Source organism: Primulina huaijiensis, chromosome 3, assembly GCF_012295235.1.
Source record: "Primulina huaijiensis isolate GDHJ02 chromosome 3, ASM1229523v2, whole genome shotgun sequence".
In the NCBI taxonomy this organism is placed as follows: Eukaryota; Viridiplantae; Streptophyta; class Magnoliopsida; order Lamiales; family Gesneriaceae; genus Primulina; species Primulina huaijiensis.
Window position 1 is genome coordinate 20,617,721 of NC_133308.1, and position 18,497 is coordinate 20,636,217.

Consider the following 18,497-nt stretch of genomic DNA (forward strand, 5'->3'; position numbering starts at 1 on the left):
AAGTATTACTTTTTATTGTAAATATGAGCTTAGTTGATATATCTCACGAATAAATATCCGTGAGATCGTCTCACAAAATACTTATAACTCAATGTTATTTAAGAAAAATAGATTTTTTTTGAAAATATAATTAAGTAAAAAAACATATAATACTAACATTCACAAAAATAATAACAGTAATTTCATATAGACATATAATTTAACAAAATGATCATTACAAAAAATAATTTAAATTCAGTATAACAAAAAATTAAAAATTAAAACTATGATTTTTAAATAAACTACCCAAAAATAGGACCATCCGTGACATTTTTCACAACCATCAAATTTTCAAAAATGACAAAAAAAAATAGCAATTTAATCATTATAATCAAATTAGTAATATTTTAATTAGAGTAAACAAGTTAAAATAGAATTATAAAATCACTATTTATTAAGTTATTTATAATGTTTAAATCTTTTTATAGTTTGTTCAAGCGCATCAATAATTGAATCGATTCTGAAAGTTTAAGTTGAAGAAACAAAGAGTGAGTGAAAACTCAAGTCGCAATATTGTAAAACTCTATAATCAAGAATACAAAGAATGATGTTTTTATAGCTAGGGTAAACTACAAAAAGAATAAAATGACTAATCTACCCTTAGGGGCTAATAATAATATATTCTAGCAAACAAAAAACGGAAGCACGAAGCGGAATATGCCTTAGTAAACATATCAGCTATATGCAGAGAAGAAGGAACGAAAGGTAACGTGATGGTGCCAAGCTGGAGATGATAACGAGTGACGTGACAATCGATCTCAATGTGCTTTGTCCTCTCAAGAAAAACTGAATTGCGCTCAATCTGAATAGCACTCTGATTATCACAATATAACAGAGTTGGATGACGAAGAAGGATACCGAAATCCGCAAGCAACCAACGTAACCAAACAATCTCGCAAGTGGTTGAAGACATAGCACGATACTCGGCTTCGGTGGATGATCTAGAGATAACAACTTGTTTCTTATTTTTCCAAGAGATAAGAGAATCTTTAAGAAAAATACAGAAGCCAGTGGTCGACTTACGATCCGTGAGATATCCAGCCCAATCAACATCAGAGTATGCACGTAGCTCTAAGGAGAAAGTAGAAGGAAATAAAAGACTCTGAAACTGAGTGCCCCGAAGATACCTGAGAATGTGAAGTACAACAGCCCAATGAATTGTAGTTGGTGCAGTGACAAACTGACTTACTACATGAACATCATGTGAAATATCTGGACAAGTCACAGTGAGATAAACCAAACTGCAACAATAGTACAACTTAAAGTAGGATCTGGAAAATGAGGTCTACCTGATAGAGAGTACTGAGCATTGGTCTCAAAAAGAGTATCGACTATCCTGTTTTCAGTTAAACGTGTACGCTCAAACAGATCTGCTATGTACTTTAACTGTGATAAAAGATAACTTTTTGGAGAATAGACAACCTCAATTCCTAGAAACTAACGTAGCAAACCTAAGTCTTTCATAGCAAATCAGCGAGCTAACTCAGACTTCAAAGCCTCAATACCATCAATATCATCACCGGTGATTATCATGTCATCAACATATAAAGACAAATGTATACGACCTGCACGAATACACTTGACAAATAATGCAAAATCATGATGACTAGGAATAAATCCAAGCGAAGTAATCACTATAGAAAATTTCTAAACCAAGTACGAGGAGCTTGTTTCATACCATAAAGAGTCTTACGAAGTCTACAAACTTCACCAGGTTGGTGAGCAACACCAGAAGGAGGAGCCATAATAACTTCTTCGTGAAGATCACATTCAAGAAGGCTTATTGACATCCATCTGAGAGATTTTCTATCGACGAACAGAAGAAACAACAATTAGAGTACAAACTATCGTCATTTTAGCAACAGGGGAAAATGTTTCCTCATAATCCATTACATGATTCTGAGAGTAATTTTTAGCAAAAAGACGAGCTTTGTATCGTTCAACAGATCCATCAGATTTGGTTTTGATCTTGTAGACCCAATGAAAGCCAATGGTGTGCTTTCTTGGTGGCAACTGAACAAAATCTCATGTATGAGTTTGATGAATAGCAGTCAGTTCCTCAACCATAGACTTCTGTAAAAGTGGATTACCAACAGCTTCGCTATAGAATAAAGGCTTAGAGAGACGATGAATAGAGGCAACAAATGAAGCGAAAGAGCTAGAATAACACGATTAAGCAAAATCAGGTAGTTCAGTAGACTTACGAACTCGAGTGGACTGACGGAGTGGAGGATTATCCGCAATGCCAGGAGATGATTGGGTTATCGAAAGGGGATTTGGAAGAGCAGGGGTCTCGGGTGTGCTCGTGGGCAAGGTCTTATCGGTGTCGGAGGTGAAAGGGTCAATATGAATAAGATCTGCATGTGTCATATTATGCGAACTAACAGGTACAGAAAAGAATGCAACATGTTCAAGGAACACAACCTGACGAGAGACATACAGTTTTTGACTAATTGGATCAAAACAACGATATACTTTTTTTTATCAATACCATAACCCAAGAAAACACACAGAGCAGAACGTGGAGACGACTTATTGCGCTCGATCTGTGGTCGGAGAACAAAACAGGTACAACCAAAAACACGTAATGAAGAATAATCAGGAGCATGACAATACATATTTTCAAAGGGTGACAAACATGAATTTTGTGAAGTTGGAATTATATTGATCACGTGAACAACAGTAAGAATCGCTTCACCCCAAAATGCACTAGGAACATTAGAAGACAATAAGAAAGAGCGAGTTGTTTCAACAATATGTCTATGTTTTTTTTCTGCAACACCATTTTTTTCAAGGGTTTCTCTACACGAGGTTTGACGTATTGTACCATCAGAAGCAAACAAACGAGAGAAATCATTAGAAGTGTGGCTTCACAGCCTCATGCTATGTCAGCTTATTCACATATAGGTTTGTCATCCTCTGGCACTTCAGGTATATCTTTGTCCATCTGGGTCTTGGATTCTGGAGCATCTCATCATATGTCTCTTGATTTTTCTTCTTTTGTTTCTTTGTCTCACAATTCTTCTATTGAAATTGTGACTGCTGATGATACACCGATGCCATCAGTAGGTGCTGGTTCTCTTGTTATGTGTTGTTTATCTCTTCCTAATGTATACTATATTCCCAATCTTACACTTAATCCTGTTGCGGTCAGTTAATTATAAGAGTCTGGATAATTATTCTACTTCTCTTCTTCAAATATTATGTGTAGGACCCGCGATCCCAGAGGCTGATTGGGACAGGCCGTAGACAGGAGGGACTTTATGTTTTGGATTATTTCATAGTACCGGATGTTGCAACATATAGTGTGGATCTCTCTTCTTTTCGCTTGAGTCAGTCGTCTTCTGTTTATTATTATGGCATAATCGTCTAGGCCACATTTCTGCGCCTCGTTTGCAATTTTTAGCGTCTACAGGAGCACTAGGAACTTTGAAAAGTCATGATCTTTCTGATTGTAGTGGTTGTAAACTATAAAAGTTTTCGACTTTACCTTTTTATAAAAGTCTTTCTTTTTCTCCTACTTCTTTTGATTTTGTTCATTCAGATGTGTGGGGATCATCTCTTGTTCACACGAAAAGGGGGTCAAGATATTATGTTTCTTTTATTGATGATTGCACTCATTATTGTTGGGTTTATGTGATGAAAAATAGGTCTGATTATCTTGCTATTTTCAATGATTTTAAAGCTCTTGTGAAAAATCAGCATTCAACTGTCATCAAGTGCTTTCGTTGTGATTTGGGGGTGAATACACTTCTAATGATTTCTCTCGTTTGCTTGCTTCTGATGGTACAATACATCAAAACTTGTGTAGAGAAACCCCTGAACAAAATGGTATTGCAGAAAAAAAAAACATAGACATATTGTTGAAACTGCTCAAACAAATACGGATCCAAAGACTATGCAGCCACTGCATTGCTAGACTGAGGTGGTCGATATGTCCATTGGTTTGATGGATTACCAGGTTTCAATGGAGTGTTCTGATATGGCTGATGTTGCTGCTATGGTTTCTATGGAGTATTATGTGGTCGTTGTTATTGCTGTTGCAGCTGCGCTTTTCCTTTACTCAACAGTAGTGGGCATTGAGCTTTCCAGTGCTCTTTTTCTTTACAAAAAACACACTCATCTTGAGAAACCTTCGTATATGACCTCTTTTGGTGATTAGCTTGAGGTCGTTGAGGAGCTGCAAAGATAGATGATGTAATTGGGATTGTCCCCTTGTCAACATGAGACTTAAGACGAATCTCTTCAGCTAACAATTCGCTTACAACTGAGTCAACAGAAAGAAGAGGGTTGCGATGAAAAAGCGTCCTACGCAGACCCTCAAAATCATTCCAAAATGCCATAAAAACTGTACCAAGAGTTGTTTTTCTCTCCGAGCTATATAAGGTGAGAATGCCGCAATTCTGCAGATTTTGTTAATGCCAATTGATCCCAGAGTGTCGACATGGCAGAATAAAAATCTTGGATGCTCATATCTTTCTGCTAAAGGGCACGAATATCTGTCTCCAATTGATATTGTTTGTAAAAATTAGATTGCGTATACCAGATGATCTCAAACCTCCTTAGCGGTCTCGTATTTTACCAATTGAGCACCTATTGAGTGTGCAACAGAATTATTAATCCACATAATAATCTTCGAATTATCTACTTCCCAAACATCCAATGACAAAGCAAAATCAGGGTTCATCTGGTCTGTAGGCTTGTCTCGCACACATGTGACCTAGCCCCACATCGATTTCCCCCGCAATAAATTCTTCATAACATAACACCAATACGAATAATTTTTTCCATCCAATTGAACACTAATCAACTGAAGAGAATACTCTTTACTAGTAGCAATGGTGCCAAAACCAAACAAAATCGAACGAATAAAACAAAACACAATGCAGAAAAGAAATCGTACGTGATTACCAAAAAAACTATACAAACGAAAAGTTGTACGAACACAACAGAAAGTTGTGGATGAGATTAACAGTTCTTCTCTACAATTGATAGATATATGATATAGAGACTCTGATATCATGAACAAACAAAGAGTGAGTGAAAACTCAAGTCGCAATATTGTAAAACTTTATGATCAAGAATACAAAGAATGATGTTTTTATAGCAAGGGTAAACTACAAAGAGAATAAAATGACTAATCTACCATTGAGAGCTAATAATAATATATTCCTAACATAAGCAATCTCATTTTCAATATATATTAATAATTAAATATTTTTCAAAGGGATCAATCTAAATGACAGGTGAAATATTTATATTTTTTAAAAATAAATATCTTAAAATCTAGATGGCATGGTGAAGGACAAAAAGAAAGATTTGAAAATAAGAGGAATAATATGAGAATTAGTGTAAATTAGTACTTATTAGCGGTCCTTCATGGGTAAATTAAATTAATTGATCATATTTCAACAACACAAAAACTTATCTAACACGGTCTTATGAGTCAATTTTGTGAGACTAATATTTTATTTGATCCATTCATGAAAAAATATTAATTTTTTATTGTAAATACGATAGAGTTGACGCATCTCCCAAGAGAACAATAAAAGTCTAAAATAACAAATCAAAACATTTTCTTGATAAATTCATTATATATTGGGTTGAAGGTGTATATTGGATACGCAAGAACAATCCAGGCTGTTTTAGATAACATATATAATATTTTAATTAGACCAGTGGCGTATAATTTATTATTTCGGCTTCGAAAACTTTAAATTCGTTATTATTCCGTGCACAAGTACTTGAAAAATATAAAATCGCAAAATGCTATCCGGAAGTAAATTAATTTAATTATAAATTTAATATGTTTTTTTTTTACTTAGTGAAATAATAAAAAAATTGAAAAAACACATATGTAATTTTTTTTAAAAATAATTCTTCAAAAATGAATTTTTTCATAATTCTTACAAAAAGTTCTGAAATATATATGTTTTATTAATATTTAATTTTAAGAAAAAAAGAAAGAAACAAAAGAAAAATAAATAAAGGAAATGAAATATGCGACAACCTGAAAAAGTTTTTTTTCCCTATTCCTTCTTGTAATAAATAGCACATTCAGCGGACATTTCTGCCAAAACTCGTCGTTGTTCAGCAGAATCTACGCCCTTTTTTTCCCATTTTATCTCACCCATTCACACTCCTCGGATTCATGCCCATTTGCGGAGAATCAAAGATCTGCAGAAAATATGGGTCTGGGATCAAGAATCTGCCCAGAACTCAGCTTGGATTGCCCGTCCTCATCGAGATATTTCGTTCAAAAACCAATCGGGAAGTTTCTTGAAGAAGTTTCGAAGGTTTGTAGTGTGCCCGAGAAGATTTCGAAGCTCGATGAATTTGTTAGTAGGTTGCAAGATGAGATGAAGAAGATCTATGGGTTTAAAAGAGAGCTCCCTTTTTGCATGCTCCTTTTGGATGACGGTGGATTGTTTCCCAAATCTTCGTTCCTTTTTTCTTTTATGAAATTTATTTGTCTTTGATTGGATTGATTATGTATAATCTTGAGTTTTTGTTTGGATTTGGATAGAGTTTGATTTGTGTTTTCGCCATTTCTGTTCTTGCAGCAATTGTGATGATGAAGGATGAGTTAATGAAGTGCAGAAGATCAAGTACGCAGCCATTGTTGAAAGAATTCATACCATTGAAGAAAGATGAAGAAGTTGAAAGTGTAAAAGAGAATACTCTCACAAATATAAACGATGAAAGGAGTTGGAAGAATTCTCTGCAGTTGGGGAACTTAAACAACAATCACCATTTCGGAAATTTGGGTTTCGATGACAGCAAGCAGATGTTAAAACCAGATAAAAGTAGAAAGGTAGAAGTGTTCCAAACCTTGAAATTCCACCAAAAAATCTTTATATAGTTTATGGGATTTGTGTACTTATGGGTTTCTTATGTTTCGTTTTTTTTTTTGGGTAAACAGAGAGCTAAAGAAGAAATGAATCATCCATTAGAGATCATGGTGAAAGAAGGGAACAACAATGAATCATCTCTCGGATCAAATTTGAAGGCTGAGGAGAAACAGCATACTAAGAAACAGAGGAGAAGTTGGTCACCCGAATTGCATCACCGGTTTGTGGAAGCCTTGCTCAAGCTCGGAGGTGCTGGAGGTTCGGATTTTTAAAACTAGGAATTTTTATAGATTCTTTGTTGGAAAATTGGATGTAGTTTACTCTGTGTTTGGATCATCAAATTCCTAAGTTTTCAACGAAAAAGATTCAAATTCTATGAAGTTGATGAGAGGCGGACAAGGACCGTGACATCTTAAGTTTATATTGTGATTTCACCAATTTAAGAAGGAACCTTTATCATGTTGATGTAGGAGTTATTTTTGTTGCTGTCTAATTGGATTTTGTTGTGTTCTGGGCAGCTGCTACACCTAGGTTGATAAGAGAAAACATGGCAGTCGAAGGTCTGACACTCGATCAAGTAAAGAGCCATCTTCAAGTGCGTCTGATCTCATCTCATGTTTTTCTTCTTCTTTCTATCGATCTCGTTGATTCGGAGAATCGATCCTTATGTTTCTTGATCTTGTTTCGTCTCAGAAATATCGCATCCACACCAAAAAATCTACTCCTTCGTCCAATATCCAACCTGTTGGCTATGGAAATTTAAGGTTACCCCAAGAACCACTTGGTGAATCCTTGTTGAAACTAAGCAGTTCTCAATCCGGATCACCTCACGGCCCTTCGCTGCTGACGGGTTCCTCTCATGGTACATCCACAACGACCGGCAGGGATACTATTGTGGAAGAAGATGACGATGAAAGATCAGAGATCCACAGCTGGAGACTTCAGAGATGTGTAGTGTAAATTGTGCGTCACCAATTTTGCAGATTATATATATATATCCACTCGAGGCTTATTTTCTATAATCTCGCGACATTTTACTCGTCCGGCTTCGTCGAACCCAGTATCCTACGGCTTATGGAACTTTGAGCTCGTCCAGATCTCGAACTGATGAACTGCACGAGTTATTTTTTAAGCCATTTTCATGAAAAATTTCTCCATGTGAATTTTTTTCACTTACGAGACTATTGGATAAACGTTGTTTTTTTTTTTGTTTTTGTTTATGTTAATGTTTAATGTTGCGTAGAAGACAGAGAAATGGAAGATGTCTTTTTTCTTAAGATCGGATAAGATTTCGCATTACCAGTTATTGTCTACCACAAGGATAGATGATGGTCCACTTCCCGACCCTTAAATTGTACGTCTTCTCCAATATTTTTATATTATTTTTATTATTAAATCAATCATCTACTATATTATATATAGATATATAATTTTAAATATTATAGAAAATTTTAATTAGGAAAAGATTAATCATAAAAATGCATGAGGCATGCCTCGAAGAATCATAATTGTTTTTTTTATTAGTTGTATGAAGTGATATACTTGACCAGATTTAATTCTACTAAATCAATTCTAAAATTTTATAAGTAAGATAAAATATGGATTATGTTAATTATTGATCCTCCGAAGTCTTACATATACTTGTTAAAAACAAAAGTCATACATATTAATTGTAATATCTTATACGATCACTGTTTCAAAGCTATGTTTTTTTTTTGTTTCCATTCATATTATTTGTTTGTATACTATAGGTCCTCTTAGAATACCCGCATACCACCCCATCAAAAATCGTAGGGTCCACATGCCACATATACATTACATTAACACATCTATTCTCTCACATTCATTTTAACATTCACACTCATTACTTGTAGGTCCCGCTGTCCACTCATTCATCTTATTCTTATTTTACATTAAATAAATTCAATTTCAAATTTTTTAAGAAATTTAAATTATTATTATTTTATATTAATAATAATTTGTTTTTATATATTCAGGACGTAAAATAATTTAATTTTATAAGTGTCATTTACTTAAAATTAAAAATTTATTATAAACCTAAAATAAAACGGTACAACATATAATAATAAATAACACTTGCATAAAAATAAAAGAAAATAAATTAAATTTAACAGAAGATGCAAAATTGTATGTTTGTAGAATGAAGAATTGAGACATTTTGGAGTAAACAAATTCAAATGTATCTGTTTGCCAAATGGTATGTTTGTAGAATGAAGAATTGTATAGTACAAGGTGTCTATTTATATTGAAATTTGCAACGTCTATATTCCAACGACTACTTTGCAACGGCTATATTCCAACGGCTATTTTGCAACGGCTATATTCACCAAAGGATACTTTAAACCAATACATTAAATAACATTAAATAAGTAACAACGTTTAGCGACGGTTTGTGATTTTTTCAAAACCGTCGCTAAATGTCCAATTTTTTTGGGCGTTCATAAAATATAAAATATAATTAAAATAATTCAAAACACGTGAGGCCCGCGTGTCAGCAAATCGATAACGGTTTCTATAAAACCGTCGCTAAGTGTGCAATTTTTTTTAAAAAATAAACTGACACAGTGGCGTTCATACATATGAACGCTCTCATGTGAGTGGGCGTTACATTGGAGAGTGGGTGCCCTTAGCCCAATGTCACCCGATGTCTCAATATTAGACCCGATGTCTCGAGTTTGAGACGTGTAAAACCGCTATTTTCTAAGATATAAAAAAATAATTGTGTGTGTATCAAATAGGTAATGAGCTCTTACTCCCATGGTTAATGTGGGGTTCGACTTATAATATCAATATTATCATTGTATAATTTATCTAGTTACAACGATACAAACCATAAATTAGATATAATAAGGTTCGAAATCTAAACTTGATATGATAGCACTCAAGATCAATCTATAATACTTTTCACTTTTCTAGTTACTGTAGTTCATACTTCGATACTTTATTATCTGATATTTACTATAATAGAACAAATAATAGAGATTAAATCTTTTAAAACTTAGTGTAGATACGAATTTGGCTTACTTATTATGACAATTCAAACAATAATGTAATATTATAATAATTCAATATGTACCATGAGAGGAAAATCGGTAAAGTGCTATAACTTAAAGTGAAACCAGTAAAAATACAATAATTGTACTGGATTATAGAGTGAATATCTTGGGTTAAAGTAGTGACTCATATCAACATTTGATTTGCACATTTTTCCACGTATTCAAATAAGATTTTGTATAATCGATCATTTACGAGCCAATGTGAACTCACATTTTCGGCCCAAAGTCATGTTGTTTAGAAAAACCATACATCCGAGTTGATAAATTGTTATTCAACGGACTCACATTTCTGGGCTAAAGCCAAGTTGTCCGGTGGACTTAATTTTCGATACGAAGACTGTTGTCTAGGACTCCAATTTATAAACATTTATTCATTTATTTGATGTAGTTTAAGAATGCTCGGAATCAATAACATTCTCTCAATATCAAACAGGCAGTACAATATGATCAATACAATGTGAACTTTCAATATGATGCAATATCTAATAATAAATTGGGATAAATTTTACCGTAAATAACAGGTCGAAATCCAAAAGAATATATAACGGTAGTAAAACCTCACATTTCAACTTACTTAATCACTTGATTTATCATTTCAATTACTTCAGTATCTTCTATTATCATAAATTTTGTGATATTTTATGCGTTAAAAAGGTAATTAGATAGTTGACTTGTTTAAATTCAAAATTTTGTCAATATTGATATTAGACCCAATTAGGGATTTATAAAAAAAATCATGATAATTATAAAACGCTCCAAAAAATTTGATTTTTTTTTATTGTAGGTGTATCATGATGAGTTTTTATAATTTTTGTATGGGAAGCTTTTCGAAATTCATAGCTAGGGGTGGGTATAGTTTGGTTAAAAGCGAAATAACCGACCGGACCGAAAAATTTGGTTTAAATGATTCGGTTTTATCGGTTTTTCGGTCGGTTACAGTTTCAAAATTAAAGAAATTCAGTTTTTCGGTTCGGTTTACGGTTTTGATCCCTACAAAATCGAAATAACCGAACCGATCATATTATATTTAACTATATAGCTTTTTGTATGATGGGCTAATAAATGAGAAAGATCTTTGTTAGTTTCAGTAAGTTTACATATATTTAAGTCATGCTTCAAGATTGTGATTCATAATCACTATTGTGATGAATTTAATGTCATTTTTGTTTCTAATTTTGCAAAAAAGGATTTTGGAGTTTGACAATTGAAAGTTCAGATTGTTATTGAAGCTCATATTGTTAAATGTATTGATATTTGAGATGCAAAATCTATGTGCATTTTGGAGTCTTAGAATTGAAATTTAATGACTGTGTATCCTTTTATTGAAAAGCTACTGTTGAAATTGTATTTCAGATTGTTATTGAAGCTTAGATTGTTAAGTCATAAGTGTATTGTAATCATATATGTTCTACTCATCTACTGTCATTATTTCTTTTATATGTGTTGCATCCATCGAACATCAAGTGATGTATAATTTTATTTCTTAAAAAATATTATAAAATCGTATATAACCGACCATATAAACAGAACCGTATTACAAAAAAACCGGACAGATTCGTAATAAAATGATTTGGTTTTGGACCAAATATATTCAAAACTGAAAACCGAAAAACTGAACAGTTATAGAGAAAAATCGGACCGAACCGACCGGCGCCCACCCCTATTCATAGCCGAATTTGCTTGGAATGCATATTTTCACAATGATTTTCAAAGGGGTTTAGTCGCCTGAAAAGGGCTGTTACTGACGGCTTTTTGGGACTTTGACCGGCACTTTGATATACTGAGTGACAAGATTAACAACTTTTCTTTTATACTTATATTCAGAAACATTGTGCACGATAGTAAAATTTACCTCTTAAACCTTTCAAAAAAAATAAAGGATATAACTTTGATTTTCATTAAAAATTCATAATAAGTCGCTAACTGAAAAATTCTAAAATTTGGACTCAAGGCCTAAAATCATTGCAAAAACCTTTGGTCATTGTTATTTTTTAAAAACGACGTTGTGCCTAGAAGACACTTGCCACTAGGGGTGTCAAAATTGGACACGGCCCATCCACCAGCCCGACACGATTCAACCATAAAAAAATCAAGTTTGGGGTTTTCGAGTTCGGGTTAGACCCGATAGCTGACTCGAAAAAATTGATCGGGCTGGGCTGGGTTTGGGTTGACCCAAGTAGAAACGAAAATTTTAAATTTTTTTTAAAAAACATATAATTAATAAATATTGCCTACATTTTTATATATTTTATATCTGAAATAATATTTATTGTATATTTATATCATAAATTTTCATAATTTAATATTTATTTTGAAAATTTTTATTTTTTAAACAATTGTTTATTAGATTTAGTAAATATATTTTATTTTTCTACAATTAGACTTTCAAATTTAAATCATATATATGAGGGAGATATTGTTATTATATGTTTAAATTAAAATATTATTTTTTTGAATTTTATTTAATTTTCTTTAAAAAATTTTTTAAAAAAATCGAAATCGGGTTGAACGAGTTGATTCGGGTTCGGGTTGAGTGTTTTCAGGTTGACTCGGGTTCGGGTTGGGCAATTTTTGAATAATACTGTTGCTCAACCCGACCCAACCCACCCGAATTGACACCCTTACTCGCTACCATGCTGTCGCGTGAGTGCGCTCAGGCCACCACGCCTAGCCAATATTTTTAGGGTGGAACCACCGTGACACGTTCTAAAACTTTTATGTTGAATGTTTTTCGAAAATCCCAGTCGACCGTGCCAAGAATGTGTATTTTTGAAATGATTTTCACAATTTTTTAGTAGGGCCGGGCCTTTTATGAGGACAAGGAGGCCCCGTCTCTGGGCCCGGTCTTTGAGGGAGTCCAACATATATATTTTGAGTTGATGATTTGTTGAAATAAATTTTTTTGGCCCAATATTAAATAAAAAGAAGAGTAATCTGAATTTTTTTTAATAATTGATCAAATTCGATCTTTTCTTCAAGTTCGTTTTGAACAATTTAAATAATATCAAAATAATTTGCGGCATTTGTTGAGTTTGGAGAAGTTAGCGAGTTAGTCATTAACTAACTTGATGAAGTATTGAATAGAACTTCAACAATTTTTTAAAATGCTACAGTGTTTGACAAACTGAATGATTTATTTTCAAATACTTTTATTACCTATAAGATTTTGTTAACTATCCTAGTAACAGTTGCATAAATAGAGATAAACTTATTGAAGTTGAAGTTAATAAACACTTATCTTCGATCAATAATATCACAAAATAAACCGAATGAGCTGGTTATGTTGTTAATTGAAAAAAAAGTATCCGAAAACTAGATTATACAAATTTGATATATATTTTTTTCCTCTAAAATAGCTAGACAATTATTATTTATGTAATTAATTCAAATATTTATGGACTTGTTTTTTTTATTATCTAATATATTATTTCTTGTGTATTTATTATTTGCTAACTGAATTTTAACATTATTTATAGCAACAAGAGAACTCAATTTTAAATTTTCGTTTCAGCCCCAGTTTTTAGTTGCCGAAAAATGCTACTTTCGATGTCGTTTTGGGCAACCGGCCGACATTGATATAAACTAGAAAACATGAATAACATTTTTTCTTCTATATCTAAAAGCAGAAACGTGTGCAATGTTATAAAATGGAAGCATGAACATTCACCTTGTAAATGAAGTTTTTGATAAAAATACTCTCACAACTTTACCCGGTTTCTAATTTTTCTTGAGAAATTGGCTTTTGTTTTTTTGACACCTCCTGTTCCCAAGGATTTCTGGGTATCCAAAGAGAGTTGTGAATTTTTTTCTGGAATTTTTGAATAGGATGAATAATTTCTACCTAATTTCTCTTTTGTTGCATTCATTTTCTAGTATTCTTGCTAACACTGCTTAACTTAAGGCGCACGAAATTTATAGCATACAATGATGATTTTGATGTGTTTTTATAGCCTATATTACATGGGGAAAAGTGCCAAAATTTTGAAAACTATCGAGTCAACTTTTGACACATAACTTGATTTTATTTTCTATTTGCTAATTTGTATTAGTTATTTACTACCGATAGAGATTCTCCTGTGTGTATAATAATAATATTATCTAAATCTCTACAAAATGCAAGAATTGCTGAGTGTTAAGATTTAATATATTTGACAATATGAATCTTATATTTTTTAAACAACATATAAAATATCGAGCTGATGAGTAACTAAGTATATTTGGTCAAGTGGCTTAAGCATATAGGCCTATTAGCTCAGTTGGTTAGAGCGTCGTGCTAATAACGCGAAGGTCGCAGGTTCGAGACCTGCATGGGCCAAAATATTTTCAATATTTTTTTTATTAAAAAATATATATTTCATCGTCGTTTGATTTTATGGGCTTGGATTTTTCATGAAAATTTCCATCAATGGCGATACTAATTTTTTGAGGGAATTAATTGAACTTTTTGATTATTGGTTACAAATCATGATCGATTATGCAAAATATGGGGTTTTCAGAATCTTTGGGAGTTCAGGGGAGCTGAAGGATTGGGAATTGGGGATGATTTCGTTCTTCGGTAAGTTCAAATTCTTGACACGAAATTATTTTTATACGAAGATTTTTCCTCAACTTTTGCTGGGAAAGTTTAGAATTTTTGTTTAGCACCGCCATTGTACTGATTCCTTTCCTGCGTATATATTTTAATCTTTGTGCATTGGTAATTTGCATTAAATTATAATGTTGTGACCATATCTTTTTACCAGTTTCTGTGATGTAATCCTTATCTTGATTAAGCACTCGAACACTAGTGGTGATTAATGAATGAAAACTGGTGCAGCCTTTTGTCAAAATTCTTACAACATCGGCGTTGTCACGAAGCACATTAGTGCTTCTACCATACCATGTTTCAGTTCACGATAGCCGAATCGTTACTCGACACATGTGATTTCCACTTGTTGAATATAGTTAGAGCTGAGGTGTCTCTGATTGATTTTGCCCGAATTAAAGGAGAGTTGTTGCGGCCATGGATTATAAAATTTGTGGATTTCTTGGAGTTATAGCACATGCTTATAAATGTAGTGATTAAGTAAATCTGTTCCCTTTTGAAAAGCTATTCTTGAAAATTTATGTATTTATTCTTATCTTTATGTGTTATTTAATTTATTGATTAACTTGATATATAAGTAAAACTATAGAAAAAATTTAAATCGTTTTTCATGTTTAATCTCCTACTAAACTAGCTTACGCTTGTAAAACTTGAAGTGTAGCCGTGACGCTTCGTCATACTTCGCGCTTTGACCTACACTAAAAATGATTCCACATTTCTCTACAATTGAAGTGTAGTCTAACTTTCAAGTAAACTTCATAAAGATGGACCATTTGGCAGCAAGGATAGTTATGCATCTCGCAATTAATCCTTTTAATTTGTTAAGACGCTTAAGCAAAATGAAAGCATCGAGTTGTGAAATATCTAGGGGTACAAGCTCACATTACTTGAGAATATTCTTATTACTTGTGTTTTTCAAAAAGTTAAAGATCAATACTAACATGTAAATAATTAAGAACTATTAAGTGGTGTATGATGCAGTTTTTATCTTCTTTATTTTGATGCATGCAGTTCTATGATGACAGACATGTCAACTAGGTAATTGAGAATGTAGTGGGATCACCACTCTCCATGCTCGCCAATGAGTTCTCTTGAATAATCCCATTTTCTTGCTATAAATTGAATCTTTTCCATGATTAGTGACCATTAAATTGAGTAATGGATTGTAAAACCTTCGATCCTGCTTCTTTTTTCTTTATCATCTTTTCTTCAATGTTCTTGATACATTCGCAGCCCGATGCTCTGTATTATGGAAAATCTGATGGACCTCTTAGTTACAGTTTCTATGCTAGATCTTGCCCTCAATTGGCCATGATAGTGAGTCATGGTGTTTGGGCTGCATTCCAAAATGACAACAGAATCGGTGCTTCCCTCCTCCGGTTACACTTTCATGATTGTTTCGTAGACGTAATAATTCTTCTAATAACTTGTTATTTGACTTGTTTTTTTTAATAAACTTAATGACCATGTAATGAGAGTAGTAAGCGGTCTTACAAAATTATGCATTGAACTCGTCTAGTAACTTGGGTCAGTTGTTTTCTTAGAGTGAAGAATGATGCAAGATAGTCAATAATGAATCCCGTTATGCTCGGTTTTGTCGCGCTGTCCATGAGCATATGGCATGACAAAACTGATATGGATTTTAAGTTCAAACATGGAAGGACTGCATTTCTTGATGTTTATGGAATTTCTATGTGCTCTTTGTAGGGATGTGAAGGTTCTGTGCTTCTGGATGACACTAAAGAATTCAAGGGGGAAAAGAACGCTGGACCCAACCGGAATTCTGTTAGAGGATTTGACGTTATCGACAACATAAAGGCAGAGTTAGAAAAATGTTGCCCCTCAACAGTATCCTGCGTAGACATATTGACTCTAGCGGCTAGAGATGCTGTTTTTCTGGTAAGCCACAATCATACCGTGCTTGTTCTTCATATAATTTTTATAATACTGGGTAAATTGGAGCCGATATATGTCTTCTGCTCTTGTATTCATGTATCTAATTTGTGCAGTCAGGAGGTCCTTTTTGGCCTGTTTCATTAGGTAGGCTGGATGGTTTTACTGCATCCGAAAAGTCAGCAAATGAACAGTTGCCATCACCTTTCGAACATCTAGATGCCATCACTGCCAAGTTTGTAGCAAAGGGTCTTGACATGAAAGATATGGTCGTTCTGTCAGGTAATTTAATTTTGTGTTTGCTGATACGTATTGTAGAGTCTGCATGTAGGCAATGAATTGCCTTTGATAATCTCTGTGATAGTGATGGAAACATGACATTTGGTCTATTATATAGTCTAAAATCTTTACGTTGCACTTATAACAGGCAATGATGCAACCGTCAGGACGATTATACCATTTTAATACTTTAGTTACACCCTCACTATTTTATTTGGCTTTTAGTACTGTAGAATGCGCTTCAGCTAACAATTGATATCTGGGAGAAAGATTCTTCTTCGATTTCAGTTGAAGCAGTCTTTAACTACTCATTTCTCCCAGTGAAAGCAATCAACATGTCAGATATACTCGTATTCAAGTTATATGTTTGAGTTATAATGCTAATATCAGTAATCAGTCAAATCTTGACACAATTATTGTCCCTTCAATTTTTTTTTAGCTTCATAGCATAATCTTACCTAAATAAACCAGTAGTCTCGTTCTGTACTAGTATCTGAACTTTTAATTTCACAGGTGGACACACTATTGGTTTTGCTCAGTGTTTCACTTTCAAGAGGAGGCTCTTTGATTTCAAAAACACTGGGAAACCGGACCCTTCCCTTGATTCTTCATTTCTAACGAACTTGCAAGGTGCTTGCCCGAATGTGGCTAAATCAAACAGCAACTTAAATCCTTTGGATTTTCAGAGCATATACAGATTCGACAACCTGTATTTCAAGAACCTTGTCAATAACACGGGCCTGCTCGAATCTGATCAAGCTTTACTTGGAGATCCGAAGACTGCTGCACTGGTTAAGGATTATAGCAGAGACCCGTTTCTTTTCGCAAAAGATTTCGCTGCATCGATGATGAAACTTGGTAATATTGGTGTGCTTACTGGTCAAGCCGGACAGATTAGGAATAAATGTGGTTCTGTAAACTAGTTTCAGAGGTGGAAAATAGAAGATAAACCTTCAAGAACACAAAATCTCAACTTTGGTTGATTGAGAAGGTGTCAACTTTGGTAATTGGAGAAGGTGGCTACAATATGCTTTCCTTGTCAGTATATTTTGTAATATAATAACTATCGTACCTTGTAATAAAGTGACTATCCCATCTATATGGGACAAATTTGTTGTAAACTCTAAATACAAATCAATTCGCAGAAGAATCTCACACAATTTATTAGACAAACAGTTGGCTTATATAAGCCTTAAAATGACACAAAATAGGAAACAAACTGTCACGCCCCGAAACTCGGGATTTGACACCGGCGTTGTTTAACAATCACACAATTGAAACAACCAGCCTCGTAGCATAGTATAAACCGAAAACCAGTTTATTATTCATAACTCCTCAAAAAAAACAACTGTCTTTACAACTGAAATAAAATAAATTTGCGGAAACGTCTAATCTAAAATTTTAAATTTCTAAAATTAAAAAAAATAATCATGTCTACTAATCACCATCCCCAAAATTGTTCCGATTCTTCTTCTTCTACCTGCTCTTCGGATTTATCTGGGAAAGGTTGTAAGGGGTGAGTATTTTGGGAATACTCAGTAAATGGGGGAAATATCGAACACCACATAAAAATTTCATATTTTCGAAAATAACATATATTTACAGCATGCTTTTCATAATTTTTAACACTGCAATTTTTCACCTTTCATGGTTTACTGACGTCAGTCCCTAAGTTTTAATCCTCTAAGGGGGCGAGGCCGTAAAACAGTTCTATCCCACTGTTAAGGGCCATATGTTGGAATTCCACCCATTTTCAGGGAATCCTCACAGTGT

At 33.5% G+C, this 18,497-nt stretch overlaps 2 protein-coding genes and 1 non-coding gene across 4 annotated transcripts; all 3 read left to right on the forward strand.

Moving 5' to 3' along the window:
- The first annotated feature begins 6,065 nt into the window (after positions 1-6,065).
- On the forward strand, positions 6,066-8,259 carry LOC140973647 (transcription factor HHO6-like). The gene is made up of 5 exons (XM_073436622.1): positions 6,066-6,459; positions 6,603-6,853; positions 6,962-7,148; positions 7,409-7,485; positions 7,584-8,259. The coding sequence occupies exons 1-5, from the start codon at positions 6,228-6,230 to the stop codon at positions 7,848-7,850; spliced, it is 1,014 nt and encodes a 337-aa protein (XP_073292723.1). The 5' UTR covers positions 6,066-6,227; the 3' UTR covers positions 7,851-8,259.
- A 5,949-nt stretch (positions 8,260-14,208) lies between these two features.
- On the forward strand, positions 14,209-14,282 carry TRNAI-AAU (transfer RNA isoleucine (anticodon AAU)). The gene has a single exon. It is a non-coding gene; the product is annotated as a tRNA-Ile (tRNA).
- A 55-nt stretch (positions 14,283-14,337) lies between these two features.
- Positions 14,338-17,836, forward strand: LOC140973648 (peroxidase 10-like). 2 transcript variants are annotated; one of them, XM_073436624.1, is made up of 5 exons: positions 14,338-14,522; positions 15,833-15,959; positions 16,260-16,451; positions 16,562-16,727; positions 17,238-17,836. In XM_073436624.1, exons 2-5 carry the CDS (start codon positions 15,864-15,866, stop codon positions 17,645-17,647), a joined length of 864 nt encoding a protein of 287 aa, XP_073292725.1. In that variant the 5' UTR covers positions 14,338-14,522; positions 15,833-15,863; the 3' UTR covers positions 17,648-17,836. The 2 variants fall into 2 exon arrangements, with proteins under 2 accessions (XP_073292725.1, XP_073292724.1); XM_073436623.1 differs by lacking the exon at positions 14,338-14,522 and having other exon boundaries at positions 15,475-15,959.
- Positions 17,837-18,497: the final 661 nt, after the last annotated feature.

Excerpts from the sequence above, each read along its gene's own strand:
- LOC140973647 (XM_073436622.1), top strand. The coding sequence starts at position 6,228 with ATGGGTCTGGGATCAAGAATCTGCCCAGAACTCAGCTTGGATTGCCCG. Across the intron at positions 7,149-7,408 it reads CAAGCTCGGAGGTGCTGGAG|CTGCTACACCTAGGTTGATA; the intron begins GTTCGGATTTTT and ends TGTTCTGGGCAG. Across the intron at positions 7,486-7,583 it reads AAGTAAAGAGCCATCTTCAA|AAATATCGCATCCACACCAA; the intron begins GTGCGTCTGATC and ends GTTTCGTCTCAG.
- LOC140973648 (XM_073436623.1), top strand. The coding sequence starts at position 15,711 with ATGGATTGTAAAACCTTCGATCCTGCTTCTTTTTTCTTTATCATCTTT. Across the intron at positions 16,452-16,561 it reads CTAGAGATGCTGTTTTTCTG|TCAGGAGGTCCTTTTTGGCC; the intron begins GTAAGCCACAAT and ends TAATTTGTGCAG. Across the intron at positions 16,728-17,237 it reads AGATATGGTCGTTCTGTCAG|GTGGACACACTATTGGTTTT; the intron begins GTAATTTAATTT and ends TTAATTTCACAG.